Raw genomic sequence first — 14288 nt, forward strand, 5'->3', positions numbered from 1 at the left:
CCCCCAGACCCTGAGGCACATACTCACTGACCGAGTCCCTCATCTCTGTCCCTCAGATCATTGCCGCCCAGGAAGAGATGCTCCGGAAGGAACGGGAGCTGGAGGAGGCACGGAAGAAGCTGGCGCAGATCCGGCAGCAGCAGTACAAGTTCCTACCTTCAGAGCTGCGAGACGAGCACTAGGACAGCCGCTTGTGCGCGTCACAGAGCCAGCCCAGAGACTGCGCCTCACTACCAAAGCCTCCGGGGCTGCCGGCCCAACCCCAGCACCCCCAAGTGCCTGCCAAGCCCCGGGCCTGGCCCCGCCCAGTCCCGCCGCACGCTCCCTGGCCCTTCCTGGACTCCAAGTGCCTTCAAGCCCTAGGGCCCCCTAAGTGCCTGCCCCTCCCCAGAGTATTAACGTTCCCAGAGTATTATTAACGCTGCTGTACCTCAGTCTGAACCTGCCAGGGCCCCAGCCCGCTCCACCCTGCCAGCAGCTTCCAGCCAGTCCCTGCACAGCCTCCGCTCTACTCATCCCTTTTTATACTATCCGCCCCCCACCCCCAACTACCTGTGGGGGCCGGGGGTGTAAGCCCCAAACAGGTCATGCTCCAATAAAGGTGATTCTGCCTGCAGCCTCGGCCTGGCTTCATGAGGAGGCACCCGCCCCGAGGGCAGGCGGGGAGAGAATGGGGTGGAGTGCTGTGGCCCCAAGGCCCCTTGCTCCTGCTCCACGCAGAGCCCTAGAGCCCTCCTGGTCAGGAAGCTGGCCCTGCACGCTCAGGCTCCCGGTGTCCCTTGCCTCCGGCCGCGCCCACGCCACACTGAGTGCCACTTTTCTCTTCCTGGGCCAGCAGCTGCCAGTGCTCCCCGTGGCTACCAGGGACACTGTTCTTCACCACCGCTCACGTGAACAAATCTAGTCCCTCACCAAGTCTGAATTTTCAAGAAGCGGCTTTGCTGAAAACAAGCTTACGGATACAAGTGTCTGAGCCTAAGAGAACTATGACCAGATTTGGCTGATGCAGTTAACAGGCCAAAATTCCAACCTGAGGCCGCCTCGGGGAGACTCAACGTTGACCGGGTTGGGCGCTTCCAGCCCCTCCCAGGCCTTGCTGCCACTCCTGCCTAGAACAGAACCAGAAGAAAAGGAACTGAAAAAGCCAGACGTAAGCGTGAGGCCGCATTGTCGGGCCAGAGCTCCCCTAACGGCCAGGCAGGTGCTGGGAGCCCCGTGCCAGCTGCCCTGCTCACCTGGAGGTTGAGTGGGCGAGGTGGGGGGTGCCGTGTGCTTCCACTGCCCCCACATCTGCCCACGTTGCCCACGCCGCCTGGAACACCTGGCAGCCCTCTCAGCTCTGCCCCTGTTTCCACATACGGTTCTCCAACCAGCCCTGTTGCTCAGTATGTTACTTCCTTGCTTCTCCCTCCAAGTACACAAACACCACCCAATCTGCTGCTACTCTTGTCACCTCTTGTCGCCTCCTTAAAGGCATGACATCTTCTACTCCTACCCCATTAGCGTAGGTTTAAAGTAGAATGACTTTGTCCTCCCCACGGCAGCCCATAAGGGGAGGTGCCAGCTTCCTACTATCGCTCGTGTCACCTGTGATTCATTCATTCAATATTTACTAAGCCAGGCCCAGGCTAAGCACTGGAAAACAGAGATGTATTATCACCTCTCTGACGCAGACTGGCAACTGCAGTCCGTGCGGCTGTGGCCCCCTAACCCCAGATTCAATGTCCTGGTATCGTTGAGGACCTCAGAGATCAAATCCCTTTTACCACTTCCCCAACACGTGGTAGTCCAGACCTTTGAACTCCTCCAGCTAAGAGCCCAGACAGCTGCTGACTCCTGCTACCACTTCCCTGCCATATCCTCAGGAACCGTGACCAATCACGTTCCTCTCGATACTGATGCCTCAGGGAGCCTTCTGGGGAGAGACCCAAATACCTATTAGACCAGCAGTTCTTACAGTGCGGTTGACCCTCGGGCCTCTAGGGGTGCCCAGGATCCTTTCGGGGTCCTTACGGCGGCTTCCCTGGTGGCTCAGTGGTGGAGCGTGCCGGCCAATGCAGATGACGCAGGCTCGACCCCTGGTCAGGGAAGACCCCAGACACTAAAGAGCACCTAAGCCCTGCGCCACGGCTGTTAAGCCTGTGCCCTGGAGTCCACGAGCCACAGCCACAGCCCACACGCCGCAAGTAATGAAGCCCACGCGCCCTAGAGCCCGCGCTCCACAAGAGAAGCCACTGCGATGAGCAGCCCAGACACTGCGGAAGAGGGGCCCTCACTCGCCGCAACTCAAGAAAAGCCACGCAGCAGTGAAGACCCAGCACAGCCAAAAATAAGCAGAAGAAAGATGACTTTCATAGTCATACTAAGACATTGTTTTCCTTTTTCAGTGTCAGCATTTGCACTGATAGTGTAAGAACATTCGGTGGGTAAGCTGCCTTAGTACAAACCAAGGCAGTAGCCCAAACTACCACAGTCACTGTACTCTTCGCCGCCACGCACTGACAACGTAAGACATAAATGCTGCCTTCTCACTGGAGAATGTCCTTGAGGAAGCAGCAAAAATTATTCATTCTGTGAAATCTCAGTCCTGCAGGAACAAGTGTTTCACTGTTCCATGTGATCAACTGGGGAGCATGTGTAGAACTTCTCTGGTGCACACCAAAGTAGGATGGTGTCTCAAGGAAAGCACCTAGACAGTTCTTTGAGCTGAACTAGCTGCTTTTTTCATAGACCACATTTACCTGCAGGAATGACTGACAGACTTGGGTAGCTGGCAGATTCTTCTCAAAAACAGAACGTGTCACTTCAAGGAAAAACCTGCCAGTACTTGTTGCCAATGATACAGTTCAAAGTTTCAAGTGAAAACTAAAATTTTAGAAAACTTGTATCTGCCACCATGAGTTTACGGCTTCCCCAAACTTAAAACAAGCTTTTCTGTTGAAACCATCAGGATTTTTTAAATAATATATAATGAAATGTGTTGACATTTGGAACACCTGCATAGCTCAGTGAATCATTTTCCAAATGACCAATGCATCCATGCTGTTACAAAATTATCCCTGAGTAAAAAAAAAATGATCCAACCAAAGTCAATACAGACCAATGGATTTTAATGAAACATTGTACAGGAAGGTTATTGATACGGTCAGGTTCTTCACTGCAGCTAACCGTTAAGAAACAGTCAAGTGTTGATGTAGTATCAAAGAAGAATACCCACAATTGCCCAAAAAGGTTACACATGCCATTGACACTTGAACAGCATGGGTTGTTCCGTTTATATGGGGATCAATAGATATTTACAGTACTACATGATCAGTGGTTAGTTGAATCCAGGGATGCAGAATCATGTATATGGAGGAAGCAAGCAAATAGAGGATTAAGTTTTGGATTTGCAACTCCACAGACCTTGTCACGTTCAAGGGTCAGTGAATTCTATTCTCTCTTCCAACTACGTATCTGTGTGAGTACTTTATCTTCATAAAGAGTACTTCAAATAACAAACACATAGCAACAGATAGAAAGCACAAGTAGATTTTGAGAATCCAGCTGTCTATTAAGCCAGATATTAAGGAGATTTGCAAAAGTGTAAAACAACTGCCATGTTCTAATTTGGGGATGTGAATATAGTTATTTTTCATTAAAAGTATGTTAACACAGTAATGGGTAATGGGTTTGTTTTGTTTTTAATGAATTAATAAACACTGAATTTTTTGTTTATTTTAATATAAGTATTGATAGATATAACCTACTCCAACAAAAGCTTTTTGAATCGTCAAACCCCACTCTCAATTTTTAAGAGTGTATAGGAAAAAAAAAAAAGTGTATAGGGTTCTAAAATGAAAAGTTTTGAGAATTGCCCCACTAGACCATGAGTCATCCACAAAGTATCTTCATGTATTCTGAACCTGGTGCACAAAAAATTCACCTGGCAAATGTTTATCAAGTGCCAATTCTATGCCTGATGCTATGCTACAGTGGGGATTCAGAACTCAACAGTCCCTTCCCTGGAGGGTCACAGACAGGTGGAGAAGCAAACAGGGACGAGAACAGTGTAAGACGGACTGTGATGAGAATGTTAGTTAGGAGCCTGCAGGAAAAACAGGTGCCTCTGAGGTGGAGAGGGTGGGAGGCAGGAGTGGATAGAGAAGCCTTCTTAGAAAAGCTGACACCTGGTCTGTCTTTACAGCCACCAGCAATCAGCCAAGGGAAGGGAGGGGGAACAGGATGCATGAAAGGTGGCAGCTTTAAGAAAAGTCTGGTGATGTCCCGCTCCAGCACTGACCTCAGTATGAGTGCTACACAAGGACAAGTCTGCTCACTGGGGGTGAGTCTGGAAGTGAAAGAAGGTAGGTTAGAGCTGAAGCAGGCAGGAGCCAAAACAAAGGGCCTTGTATACCATATTAAGAGATGTGGATTCTTAACATCAAAGGAGGGAGGGCCAGGGGAGGCACTGGCAAGGATTTTAGGGTCCCACGCATCAACTTTATTTTTTTCACATCATCTTTAAAAAAGATTTTTCTGTAACAATGTCAGGAGAGTTGGGGAACCAGGAGCAAGACCACAACAGACTCCGACAGGAGGTAATACAAGGAGCGGCCCAAGGCACCCCCAGAGAAGTCTGAGGATCTGGAGGGAGAACCTACAGGATTAAGGGGATGTGGGGAGTGAGGGACAGAGTAGCTCTTAATGACTCCCAAGGGTTTGACCCTGGCTACAGGGTGGCTAGAAGCGACTTTTTAAGAGTTTGGGGGAAACGGAGTCAGTTTAGTCCATATGCAGCAGCAGCAGCGGCCTAAGCAGATCTATACATTTCCCCGCCCCCTACCTCCCCGCCCTGACCTCGCCCAAGCCGGGGACCCAGGGTTCCCACGGCTTCCACCCCACCAGCAAAAGCCAGGCCTCCCACCCGCCTGCCCCAGGGGAACAAGGCTTCCTCCGCCTGGTCTCCCCTTCCCCCCTACAAGGCAGCTCTCCACTTCCTCTCCACCCCCCCCACCCCACCCCGAGGAAAAAATGAAAACAAAAACAAACAGCTTCACGCCCGTGCCCCAGATTTCCCGACCCTGGCCCCGGCTCCCAGAGCTGTTCGTGGCGCCCGCGGTCAAGGGGGACAACCTCCCCCCACCCTCGGCTCTGGACGCCCAGCAGCTCAGAACTCTTACCCTTGCCCCTGCCTTCCTCGCCTCAGCCTGGCCCCGCCTCCCCACGGGAAACATCCCAAAAAAGGGCAGAAAAGAAATTTCGGCGTAAAGTTGGCTCACAAGGGAAGAGAGGAGAGTCCGCCGGGAGAAGGGGAGGAGAAGGGAGGGCGCCCGGGGAAGCTAGGGGAAAGCGGGGGTGGGTGGAGGTGAGTGGAGGGCGGTGGGGCGGGGGGAGTCCCGAGGAGGGACGCGTCCCGGGTGGAGGTGCGGATGGGGGTAGGGAGCGCGCCGCGTCCTGCCTGGCAGAAGCCACGTGGAAAATATGCGGGGCACGTGGGGGGCGGGGCGGGCGGCGCGGAGCTGGGATCCGAGGCTGGTCGACAGTAGAGCGGGGGGTAGGGGCTGGAAGCGGGGAGCGAGGGGAAGAGAGGTCAGGGCCCCCTCGGGGGCAGCGAACCCGGCCTCGATCTGCACTGCAACCGGGTTTCTGGGCTCCCCTCCTGCCTCAGTTCCCCCAGGTCCCTGGTGAGACTCATCGCTGTCACTGCCGGGTCGGTAACGCGAGGCCAGAGTCTGGAACTCAGGGTAAACTGAGGCACTAAAGCGGCAGAGGAGCCCCGCCTCCCAAGAGACATTTAATCCGAAGGGATTTACAGGAAACTTCTAAATTAAGGGCAGCGGCTGCTGCAGTTGAGGGGGGGACACTCTGCACTCTGGTCCCCGTGCCCGGGCAGCTGCCGTGAGCTCAAGCCCCGAAATAGCCCCAGGGCCCCCGCCGCAGCTGCCGCGGCGCCGCGCTGTCACTCAGAAGCGCGGAGCCCCCAGCCCCGGGGTCCCCTCCGCTCCGCCGCGCCAGTTTTTTCAGCGGACTATCCCTCTACTTTCCCTTCCGACGGCTGCGGGCCGGGTGGGGGTGGGAAGGAGAGGGGTGGGATAGAGGCGAGAGGCGGGGCCCCGAGGGGGCGGTCCCCAGGGGGTGGGCGCAGGGGGTGGCCGCGCCCCCCGACCCTGCAGTGCTTCTGCCCCTACAAGGTTTGGGACGCAGTGGGGGAGGGTCTTGGCCCCCGGCTCCGCCCGGTCCCTCCCCGCCTTTTAGGCGCCCGCGCGGCAGGGACATCCCAGTCCCGCTTGGTGCTCCTCGCCCGCCACCCGTGCGCCCAGTCCGCGAGGCCAGCCCAGTTCTCCCGGTCCTCACTGCCCGCCGGCCGGCCCGTCCCCCACTGCAACCATGGACGCCATCAAGAAGAAGATGCAGATGTTAAAGCTGGACAAGGAGAATGCCATCGACCGCGCAGAGCAGGCCGAGGCCGACAAGAAGCAAGCTGAGGACCGCTGCAAGCAGGTGGGGGCGTCCCAGGCCCGGCGCAGCCCCCGCCCCACCCCACAAAGAGGGCACGGTCGGCCCTGCCCTATGCCCCCCAGCCACTGGCCTGCTCTCCAATGCTCTCTACCGTCCAGTGTGGGGGCTGCTGGGCCTTCACAATACCCCGGAGAGTCCCTCACCAGAGCCACACTTCATTCCACCCACCTTAGCCTGGGGAGCCCCAGTCCCCAGATTTCCACTCCTGCCCTTCCAGAGCCCTGATGGGCCTGCTCCTTGGGGCTGGGGCCTTTCTCTCTATGCCCACCAGGTCCCCCACACCCCTGGCTGCCCTGTCCCCCGCTGTCCTCGGATGTCCCTCTTCCTCTCTGACAGCCTCTAAATGTCTCAGTACCCCCTCACCCACACCCCTGACTCCGGCCTGGGCCTAGGCCTGGCTGACTGAGGTTTTTCTCTCCCAGCTGGAAGAGGAGCAGCAGGCCCTCCAGAAAAAGCTCAAAGGGACAGAGGACGAGGTGGAAAAGTATTCTGAGTCAGTGAAGGATGCCCAGGAGAAGCTGGAGCAGGCTGAGAAGAAAGCCACTGACGTGAGTGTGGACCTGGGCTGTCGGAGAACTAGTGCACTGCTAGGGGTCCCAGACGGGGATGGAGGGGACCTTCTTCACCAGGGTTGAAAGGGTTTCCTTGCAGGAACCCAGGCTATAGCAAGCTGGCACAAATAATTCAAGACAGTGGGTAAATCAAAACCACTTACCACTTCCCCCAGAGGACATAGCATTGCAATTCCGTTGGCTTCCAGCTCTTAGAATGTACAGTGATCAAACAATGAGTCATAGTGGGGGTGGGTGGTACAAGAATTTACCCTCCACCTCAACTAATCCTCCAGTTGAAAATGGAGAGAAGACTGCAGCTACATTTTGGGGGTGTGGGCTGTGGGTGTAGGTGCTGTGGGCAGGGGGAGAGAAGATGAGTCCAAAGATGGGCCCTGACTTGAATTACACCCCCGGGGGGCCATTAGAAATTCCCTGGCCTTGACCTCTGGCTCCAGTGGCCCTGCTGTGCATTAGGGCCCCAGCTCAGGTTCTGTCGCTCCCTTATTTACCCTCATTAAGCTGTCAGCCTCGAGACCATGCCAGGCCACAGGGCAGAGGGACAGGGCCACAAATGCCAGGGCAGCCACCTTGGCAAGTCCTGCTCACTCTGAGATTTCTCTGCCCACCCCACACCTCCTAACCAGACGTCTCCACCTCCTGCCAGTCCCAACTCCCACCTTGAGGTAGGAGAATGGCCATAAGAATTTGGACCTGGTACTTTCTCTGCCTCCTGTTCCCCATTTGCCTTCCACCCAGGATTAAGGTTAAAATGAGACTTCAACTTGGATGGATGGGGGGATTAGCATAAGCATGGTCTGAACATCCAAGATCAGAAATGACATTACTGTTTGTGTTGACCATTATCCATGTTCCCCATCCCCCCTGCCCCCAAGGTTGGTTTCTCTGACCTCCAGTCTTTGGTTTTGGTTCTTCACCCACCCTTGGAAGGGAACTGACCTGCAGCTGCTGGTGAAGGCGACCCTGGGCATCTGACACTCTATAAATAACTACGGCCCAGTGCAGCTGGAGGCAGGACTGGAAACCCAAGGAGCCGGGTGGGGGCTGGAGAGGAGGAGGGGAGGACAGGGACAGAGCTGGGAAAGCAGGGCAGCAGCGCCAGGAGTAGAGAGGAAGCACTGCCCAGACTTATTGTATGACCTTGAACACAGCACTTAACCCATCCACTGCCTCAGTTTCTCCTTCGTCTCTTGCTTCCTGTTTATGCAATAGGGATGGCACTGTCTGTCCTGTGGCTAAGAGAGCAGCATCCATAACTGGGAAAAACTTGAGAAGCACAAAATGCCAAAAGTCAGTCCTGTTCTGCAGGCCCCAGGACTTCCCAGGTTCTCCAGAGTCACTTGTTACCCCATGACCACAGACAGAGTTTCCCTTTTATAGAGTCTCACCTCTCCCTAGACCTCCAGGATTCCTCAGAGTCATTCTTCCCAACCCCCAGTGCTGTCCCCAGAATCCTTCCACACTGAGTCATCCGGCCCTGTGCCCAGGATGGGTTCCTGTCACTCTAGGTGGCCTTCAGCACCTGGAGTGTAAGGGCAGCACTACTTTCTACATATGGTGTTCTTTCCCCTGTCCTGTCCCCAGCGCTGCCACTGCCTCTCCCCTCTCACCCTCTTCTTCCCCTGCACTCTTCCCTTCTTTCCAGTCCCAAACCTCAGCATCTCTATGTTTTGCCTTTGAGGGAGAGACAAGGGATGAGCTAACGTTTATGGGATGGGGACTCTGCAGGCACGTGCTCAAGTGCTTTCTCTGTGTTATTTTACTATTTCCCAAGATTGCTTATCATCAGAATCCCTTGAGTGAGTGAGGGATGCTCGCTTAGTCGTGTCTGACTCTGTGACCCCTGCCAGGCTCCTCAGAATCTCTTGAAAGCTTAAAAAAGAAAAAAAGATAGAAGGATTTCCAAGCCCCTGCCCTGAAGATCTCAGTTCAGTGGCTCTAGCATGGAGCTAAAGAACCTGTATATTTTTTTTAACCTCCCTGATGGTCTGTTACTAATCCAGCATTAGATGCACTGCATTATCTCAGAACATTCTACAAAGCAGGAACCAAGGCTTAGAGAGACGAAATAAGTTACCCAAGGTCACACAAGTAGCTCAAAGACAACAGTCTCACTCAGAGCGGATGCTGTTAACACCAAATTGCACTGCTTCTCTCCTTTGCCTTTTTGGGATCTTTCTTGCTCCGTCCTCTTTTTCTCAAGGTATCATCCATTTCTATGGCCCATCTCCAAAACCTCCACGGTTTTGCCTCTATATTGCAGGATCAGTGGCAGATCTGCCACTCACACTGCCCTTGCATTGCCCCCACTTGCATCCAGCACTGGCAAAGAGCCTCTTGCTACAGCCATGGGTTCCTTAGCCAGACTTGCTGCCTAAGCCTCCTGCTGTGAGTCTGCCTGGCAGCCAGTGACATCACGGAGCTTGATTCTGTGATTGGCGGATTTTAGCAGCACTGTGGCCTGGTTGGCCTGATTCTTTCCCACCCCTTGCCTGGGCCAGACTCCGCTGAGAAGTCAGGGCTACCTCAGACCTGATCCCAGCAGTTGGAGTGCTCTCAGGACGGGGGGGATTTGTGTGCTGATATCCACTGGAGACTATACACAGTGCTAGAAGAGGCCTTGCAGCAGGGGAATGGAACTTGTCCAAGAGTGCATGTTTTGGGCTGGAGCACAGGATGTGCGAAGAAGATGGTTTGGTGAAAAAAAAAATAGGTTGAATGTCTGGAGGCCAGAAAGCTTAGCTTTGTTCTGACAAGCATAACCATCCTCTGATGCCTCTCTGATCCTCATCCAAGGTAGACACAGCCTTTCTGACCTCTGACCTTTGACTCACAGGCTGAGGCAGATGTGGCCTCCCTGAACCGCCGCATTCAGCTGGTAGAGGAGGAGCTGGACCGGGCGCAGGAGCGTCTGGCTACAGCCCTGCAGAAGCTGGAGGAGGCCGAGAAGGCAGCTGATGAGAGCGAGAGGTGGGCAGGGGTGTCCTCAGAGGATGGGGCGGGGAAGGAGCCGGGAGCCTGTCCCTGCTGGTCCTAACTGCACCCCCACCACTCGCCCTGCCTCTCAGAGGAATGAAGGTCATTGAAAACCGAGCTATGAAGGATGAGGAGAAGATGGAACTGCAGGAGATGCAGCTGAAGGAGGCCAAGCACATCGCCGAGGATTCGGACCGCAAATATGAGGAGGTGACCGTCCTGCTCCACTTTGTTCTCACACCCGAATCAGACACCCCCAATCATTCACCAGGGATCTCCTCCTCGCACCCCTGTCCCCACAGGTGGCCAGGAAGCTGGTGATCCTGGAAGGAGAGCTGGAGCGCTCTGAAGAGAGAGCTGAGGTGGCTGAGAGGTAAGGACACCCCCGGGTGGCAAGTGAACCTTGGCCTGAGCCCAGGCTATGGGGCACTCTGTGCCGCGGGGAGGTGGTTCCCCAAGCAGGGGACCCCAGGGACGGGTCTTGCCTCTGACCCCTGCCCGCTGCCCCCAGCCGAGCCAGGCAGCTGGAGGAGGAGCTTCGAACCATGGATCAGGCCCTCAAGTCCCTGATGGCCTCAGAGGAGGAGGTAGTCACCTCTCTGGACCTTTCCGGCCAATAGCACCTTCGCTCGGCTCACCTTCCCCTCCACCTCAGGCTGCGCTCTCTCCACCTGCTGGGGGTCGGGACGGGCCTGGGGCTTCCAGACTCTGCCTGCTGTCACTCTCACGACTTTGCTCTTCTCTTCTCTCCTCCACCCCTTCCCCGCTGTGCCCCCTCCACCGCTCCCCCACTGCGCCTTCACACCCCGCCCTGCCACACACCCCCCTGCAGTAAATGTGGGGACCTTGAGGAGGAGCTGAAAATTGTTACCAACAACTTGAAATCCCTGGAAGCCCAAGCGGATAAGGTAGAGGGGCAGAGGGGCAGTGAGGACGGCCCTACAGGGGAGGGAGGCCAGGGCCAGGCGGGCGGGGCGCGGGGCTCCCCGGAGACAGGCCCAGGAGTCGCCTGTGGGGCTCCGTGGAGAAATGAAGGCTTTGCGGGGGTGCGCTACTGATGGCCTGTGTCTGTCCCTAAAAGTATTCCACCAAAGAAGATAAATATGAAGAGGAGATCAAACTGCTGGAGGAGAAGCTAAAGGAGGTGAGAGTCCTTCCAGTCCAAATGGCCCGCAAGCCCCCCAGTCTCTACCAGAGACCTTCTGTGGCAGGGAATTGGGCACAGGGGCGGAACAGAAGGTAGACTTAAGTGATGGTGACTTAAGTGAAGGTAGACTTAAGTGATGGAGGGCCTACATTTCTGTCATTTTTCCCCATCTTGCCTTTACACCCAGGCTGAGACCCGAGCGGAGTTTGCCGAAAGGTCGGTGGCCAAGTTGGAGAAAACCATCGATGACCTGGAAGGTAAAAGTATATTCCTCTGTACCCCCGAGACTTTCACAGTAGGTCCGTACTACCCATGAATTATCTTCGTATCCCATGAGACTTGCCAGCGGTAAATTAGGACTGGACCCCCTAGGACTCCACAGGTTTTGGCAGTCTGCCTCCCATCCAAGTAGATAGATGATATAGCCCCATCAACTCCAGTGGTTTGCAAACTTGAGTAAGCATGAGAATCCCCTCAGAGAGTTTTTAAAAAATACAAATTCCTGGGTCCTGCTCTGAAGTGACTGCTGACTTTGGACTGAATCTGTGTCTTAACAAGCGCCCTGACAATGCAGATGCTGCTGGTCCTTAGACCGCACTCTGAGTAGCACTGATCTAGATAACACTCTCTCCAAGTAAAACACCCTCTTTATTAAATAGAGAGCTGTTTGGTTTAATATGTAGGTTTTTGTGAAAGCATTAATGGAAAATACTATTCTAAGCTAGATTTGATGAAAATAAATATCTAGGTATTTGCTAGTCTGTAGCTACTTCTCACTCTTAACAACAACATTGTGCCTAAAACTGTCTTTCCCTTTTATTTCACTCCCACATCTCTTGCTTCCAGCCCTCTCAGGCAAGCCTCAATTTTCTCTCCAACTTTAGGCCTTTCTAGCTTGAGTGTGCTCCCTTTGAAGCAAGCACTCCTGCTTATGCAAAGCATGGTGCCCCCAGGTCCCTGGGGGGAGGCAGGAGCTCCTTGGGGAAGCACCAACTTGGGGTACAGAGAAGGACAAAAGACATAGGGGTACAGAGAGGCGAGGAGGGGGCCCTGATGGCTGTCCAGCCTGTTCTCTGGCCTGTCTCCCTTATTCCATCTTCATCCACCTCTCTCTGATTCTTGTTCTCTCTTTCCATTACCCTGTCCTTCCACTCCGCTTTCCCTCCATTCCTTCTCCCCACACTCCCGCCTGGCCCCCCTCCCCTGGACCCCCACCAGATGAAGTCTATGCACAGAAGATGAAGTACAAGGCCATCAGTGAGGAGCTGGACAACGCGCTGAATGACATCACCTCCCTCTGAGCCTCTCACCAGTGCCGCCCTCGGCCCCCTCTCTTCTCCTTTCCATTCTCTCTCTGGGAAGCAGGGCCAGCAGGAGGAGCAGAAATTGCCAACACCGCACAGCCAGGCTGGGTGCAGCCTAGGAGAGCCCCCGCCACATCCGCTGCCCATCCTGGCACTTGCTTCATCCTTCTATGTCCATCCACTCCTCCCTCTCCCCGCCGGCCTCCACCGCTCTCTGCTGCTTAATAAACTCCATTTGGTCTCCACGCTGTTTTCCTGCCCTCTAAAGAGCACTGGTTCACTGCTGAGACCCTGGCTCCTATGGGCACCCCTAATCTTGTGACTCCCTCCCACACTGAGCTCACCCACAAAACACTGAGGCCCCCCCCAGAACCCCCTCTGCATGAGTCTCACCGCCACCTGTGGGCACGTATGACTGTGTCAGTCACGCGGGCGGGCCCCCTGGTGCCTCTGGGATACACGCCCTTCTGCAAACCTAGGCATGTCACTGGCCTTGGAGCGCTCAGCTGAGAGCCCAGGGTATAAAGGGATGGCTGGGAGGGAAGTGGGCTGCTGAGGTGCAAGGGAGGGGTGCAAGGTTGTGAAGGGTCCGGGATGACGTCTGGAATGACACTGGATGCCAGCAACGTGGGGGCTTTTCGCTGCAGGTCTGTTTTCTGCCTCGAGTATGTCTATCTGTCTGACGCTCCCTTTCCTGGCTCAGTCTTTGTCTTTCCTCCTGTTTCCAACTCTCTTGAACCTTCTAAAGAAGGAGGGTAAATTAGTTTATGACTCAGGCCTTCCCATTTCACCTCCATGGCCCTGAAGCCTTGAGTGAGGCATCCCTGTCTTGGTCAGTCCGTCTCTTTGTCCCACCCAAGGGGTACTCAGATCCCTGAATGTTTGTGTTTGTCTGCCTCCAATCCACTCCGTGTCTGTTTGTCACACCCCCTGTCCATGCCTCCCCACCCCACCCCTGCTCACGGGTTGCTTCCCCTCGCAGAGACCTTGGCCAGTGCCAAGGAGGAGAACGTGGAGATCCACCAGACCCTCGACCAGACACTGCTGGAGCTCAACAACCTCTGAGGGTTTGCCCTGTCCCAGCCAGGCTAGCTGCCACCCCACCAATAAACGGATGTCACCAGCATTATGGGACCCTTTAAGCCTTTCTTGGGTGTTGGCAGTGGTGATGGTAGTTTTCCAAAGTGGAGACGGCGGAGAGGATGCCTCAGGGGAAGAGTGAAGTGGGAAGGAGCTCTGAGTGAGCCCGAGGGATGGGGCATGAGGGTCACCGAGGACGGGTTGTGAACAGGCTGTGTGGGGCAGAGGAGCCTGGCCCTTATTCCCCACAGGGCAGAGGAGCTGCCATCAGTGGCACTGCCCCATTCCAGCAGGTGGCTGGGCACAACACAGCTGGAGGCAAAACCACAAAACTACATTTGTTTTACTTGAGCAGGGTGAAAACCCAGAGCCTCACTGATTTTAAGCCTAGAGACAGCCTGCCCTATAGACAGACAGATACACACACACAAGGTTGTTCCAGCACTAGGTCATTTCTGCCCGCTTCCTGATGACATCTATGTTAGGCAGACTCCTGCTGCCTCATCAAAGATGTCCATACCCTAGTCTTGTGAAATGTCACCTTACATGGGAAAAGGGACTTTGCAGTCAAGTTAAGGATTCTGAGATGGGGAGATTATTCTAGGTTAACTGGGTGGGCCCAACATAATCACAAGGGTCCTTAGAAGAGGGCAGCAAGAAGGTTCAAAGCAGTTGTAGGTGATGTGACAATGGAAGCAAGAGATTGGA

The 14288-nt window shown here is 54.7% G+C and overlaps 2 protein-coding genes and 1 long non-coding RNA gene across 7 annotated transcripts in view; 2 read left to right on the forward strand and 1 right to left on the reverse strand.

Moving 5' to 3' along the window:
- Window positions 1-616, forward strand: part of TLN1 (talin 1) — a 31332-nt gene extending 30716 nt beyond the window's left edge. For both annotated transcript variants that reach the window (XM_020880422.2, XM_020880423.2), the window contains one exon: window positions 57-616. In XM_020880422.2, coding sequence (XP_020736081.1) covers window positions 57-182 — 126 coding nt within the window. In that variant the 3' untranslated portion in view covers window positions 183-616. The remainder of the gene's footprint in view (window positions 1-56) is intronic.
- LOC139039481 (uncharacterized) lies at window positions 150-7991 on the reverse strand. The gene is made up of 2 exons (XR_011492751.1): window positions 7217-7991; window positions 150-1109 (listed from the first exon to the last, which is right to left on the reverse strand). It is a non-coding gene; the product is annotated as an uncharacterized lncRNA (long non-coding RNA).
- Window positions 6196-13626, forward strand: TPM2 (tropomyosin 2). Of its 4 annotated transcripts, none has more exons than XM_020880448.2 (9): window positions 6196-6483; window positions 6924-7049; window positions 9910-10043; window positions 10142-10259; window positions 10352-10422; window positions 10561-10636; window positions 11131-11193; window positions 11384-11453; window positions 13483-13626. In XM_020880448.2, the coding sequence occupies exons 1-9, from the start codon at window positions 6370-6372 to the stop codon at window positions 13563-13565; spliced, it is 855 nt and encodes a 284-aa protein (XP_020736107.1). In that variant the 5' UTR covers window positions 6196-6369; the 3' UTR covers window positions 13566-13626. The 4 variants fall into 4 exon arrangements, with proteins under 4 accessions (XP_020736107.1, XP_020736106.1, XP_020736105.1 ...); XM_020880447.2 differs by lacking the exon at window positions 13483-13626 and adding an exon at window positions 12415-12745 and having other exon boundaries at window positions 6203-6483; XM_020880446.2 differs by lacking the exon at window positions 10561-10636 and adding an exon at window positions 10882-10957 and having other exon boundaries at window positions 6211-6483.
- Window positions 13627-14288: the final 662 nt, after the last annotated feature.

Source organism: Odocoileus virginianus, chromosome 18 (assembly GCF_023699985.2).
Source record: "Odocoileus virginianus isolate 20LAN1187 ecotype Illinois chromosome 18, Ovbor_1.2, whole genome shotgun sequence".
Classification (NCBI taxonomy): domain Eukaryota; kingdom Metazoa; phylum Chordata; class Mammalia; order Artiodactyla; family Cervidae; genus Odocoileus; species Odocoileus virginianus.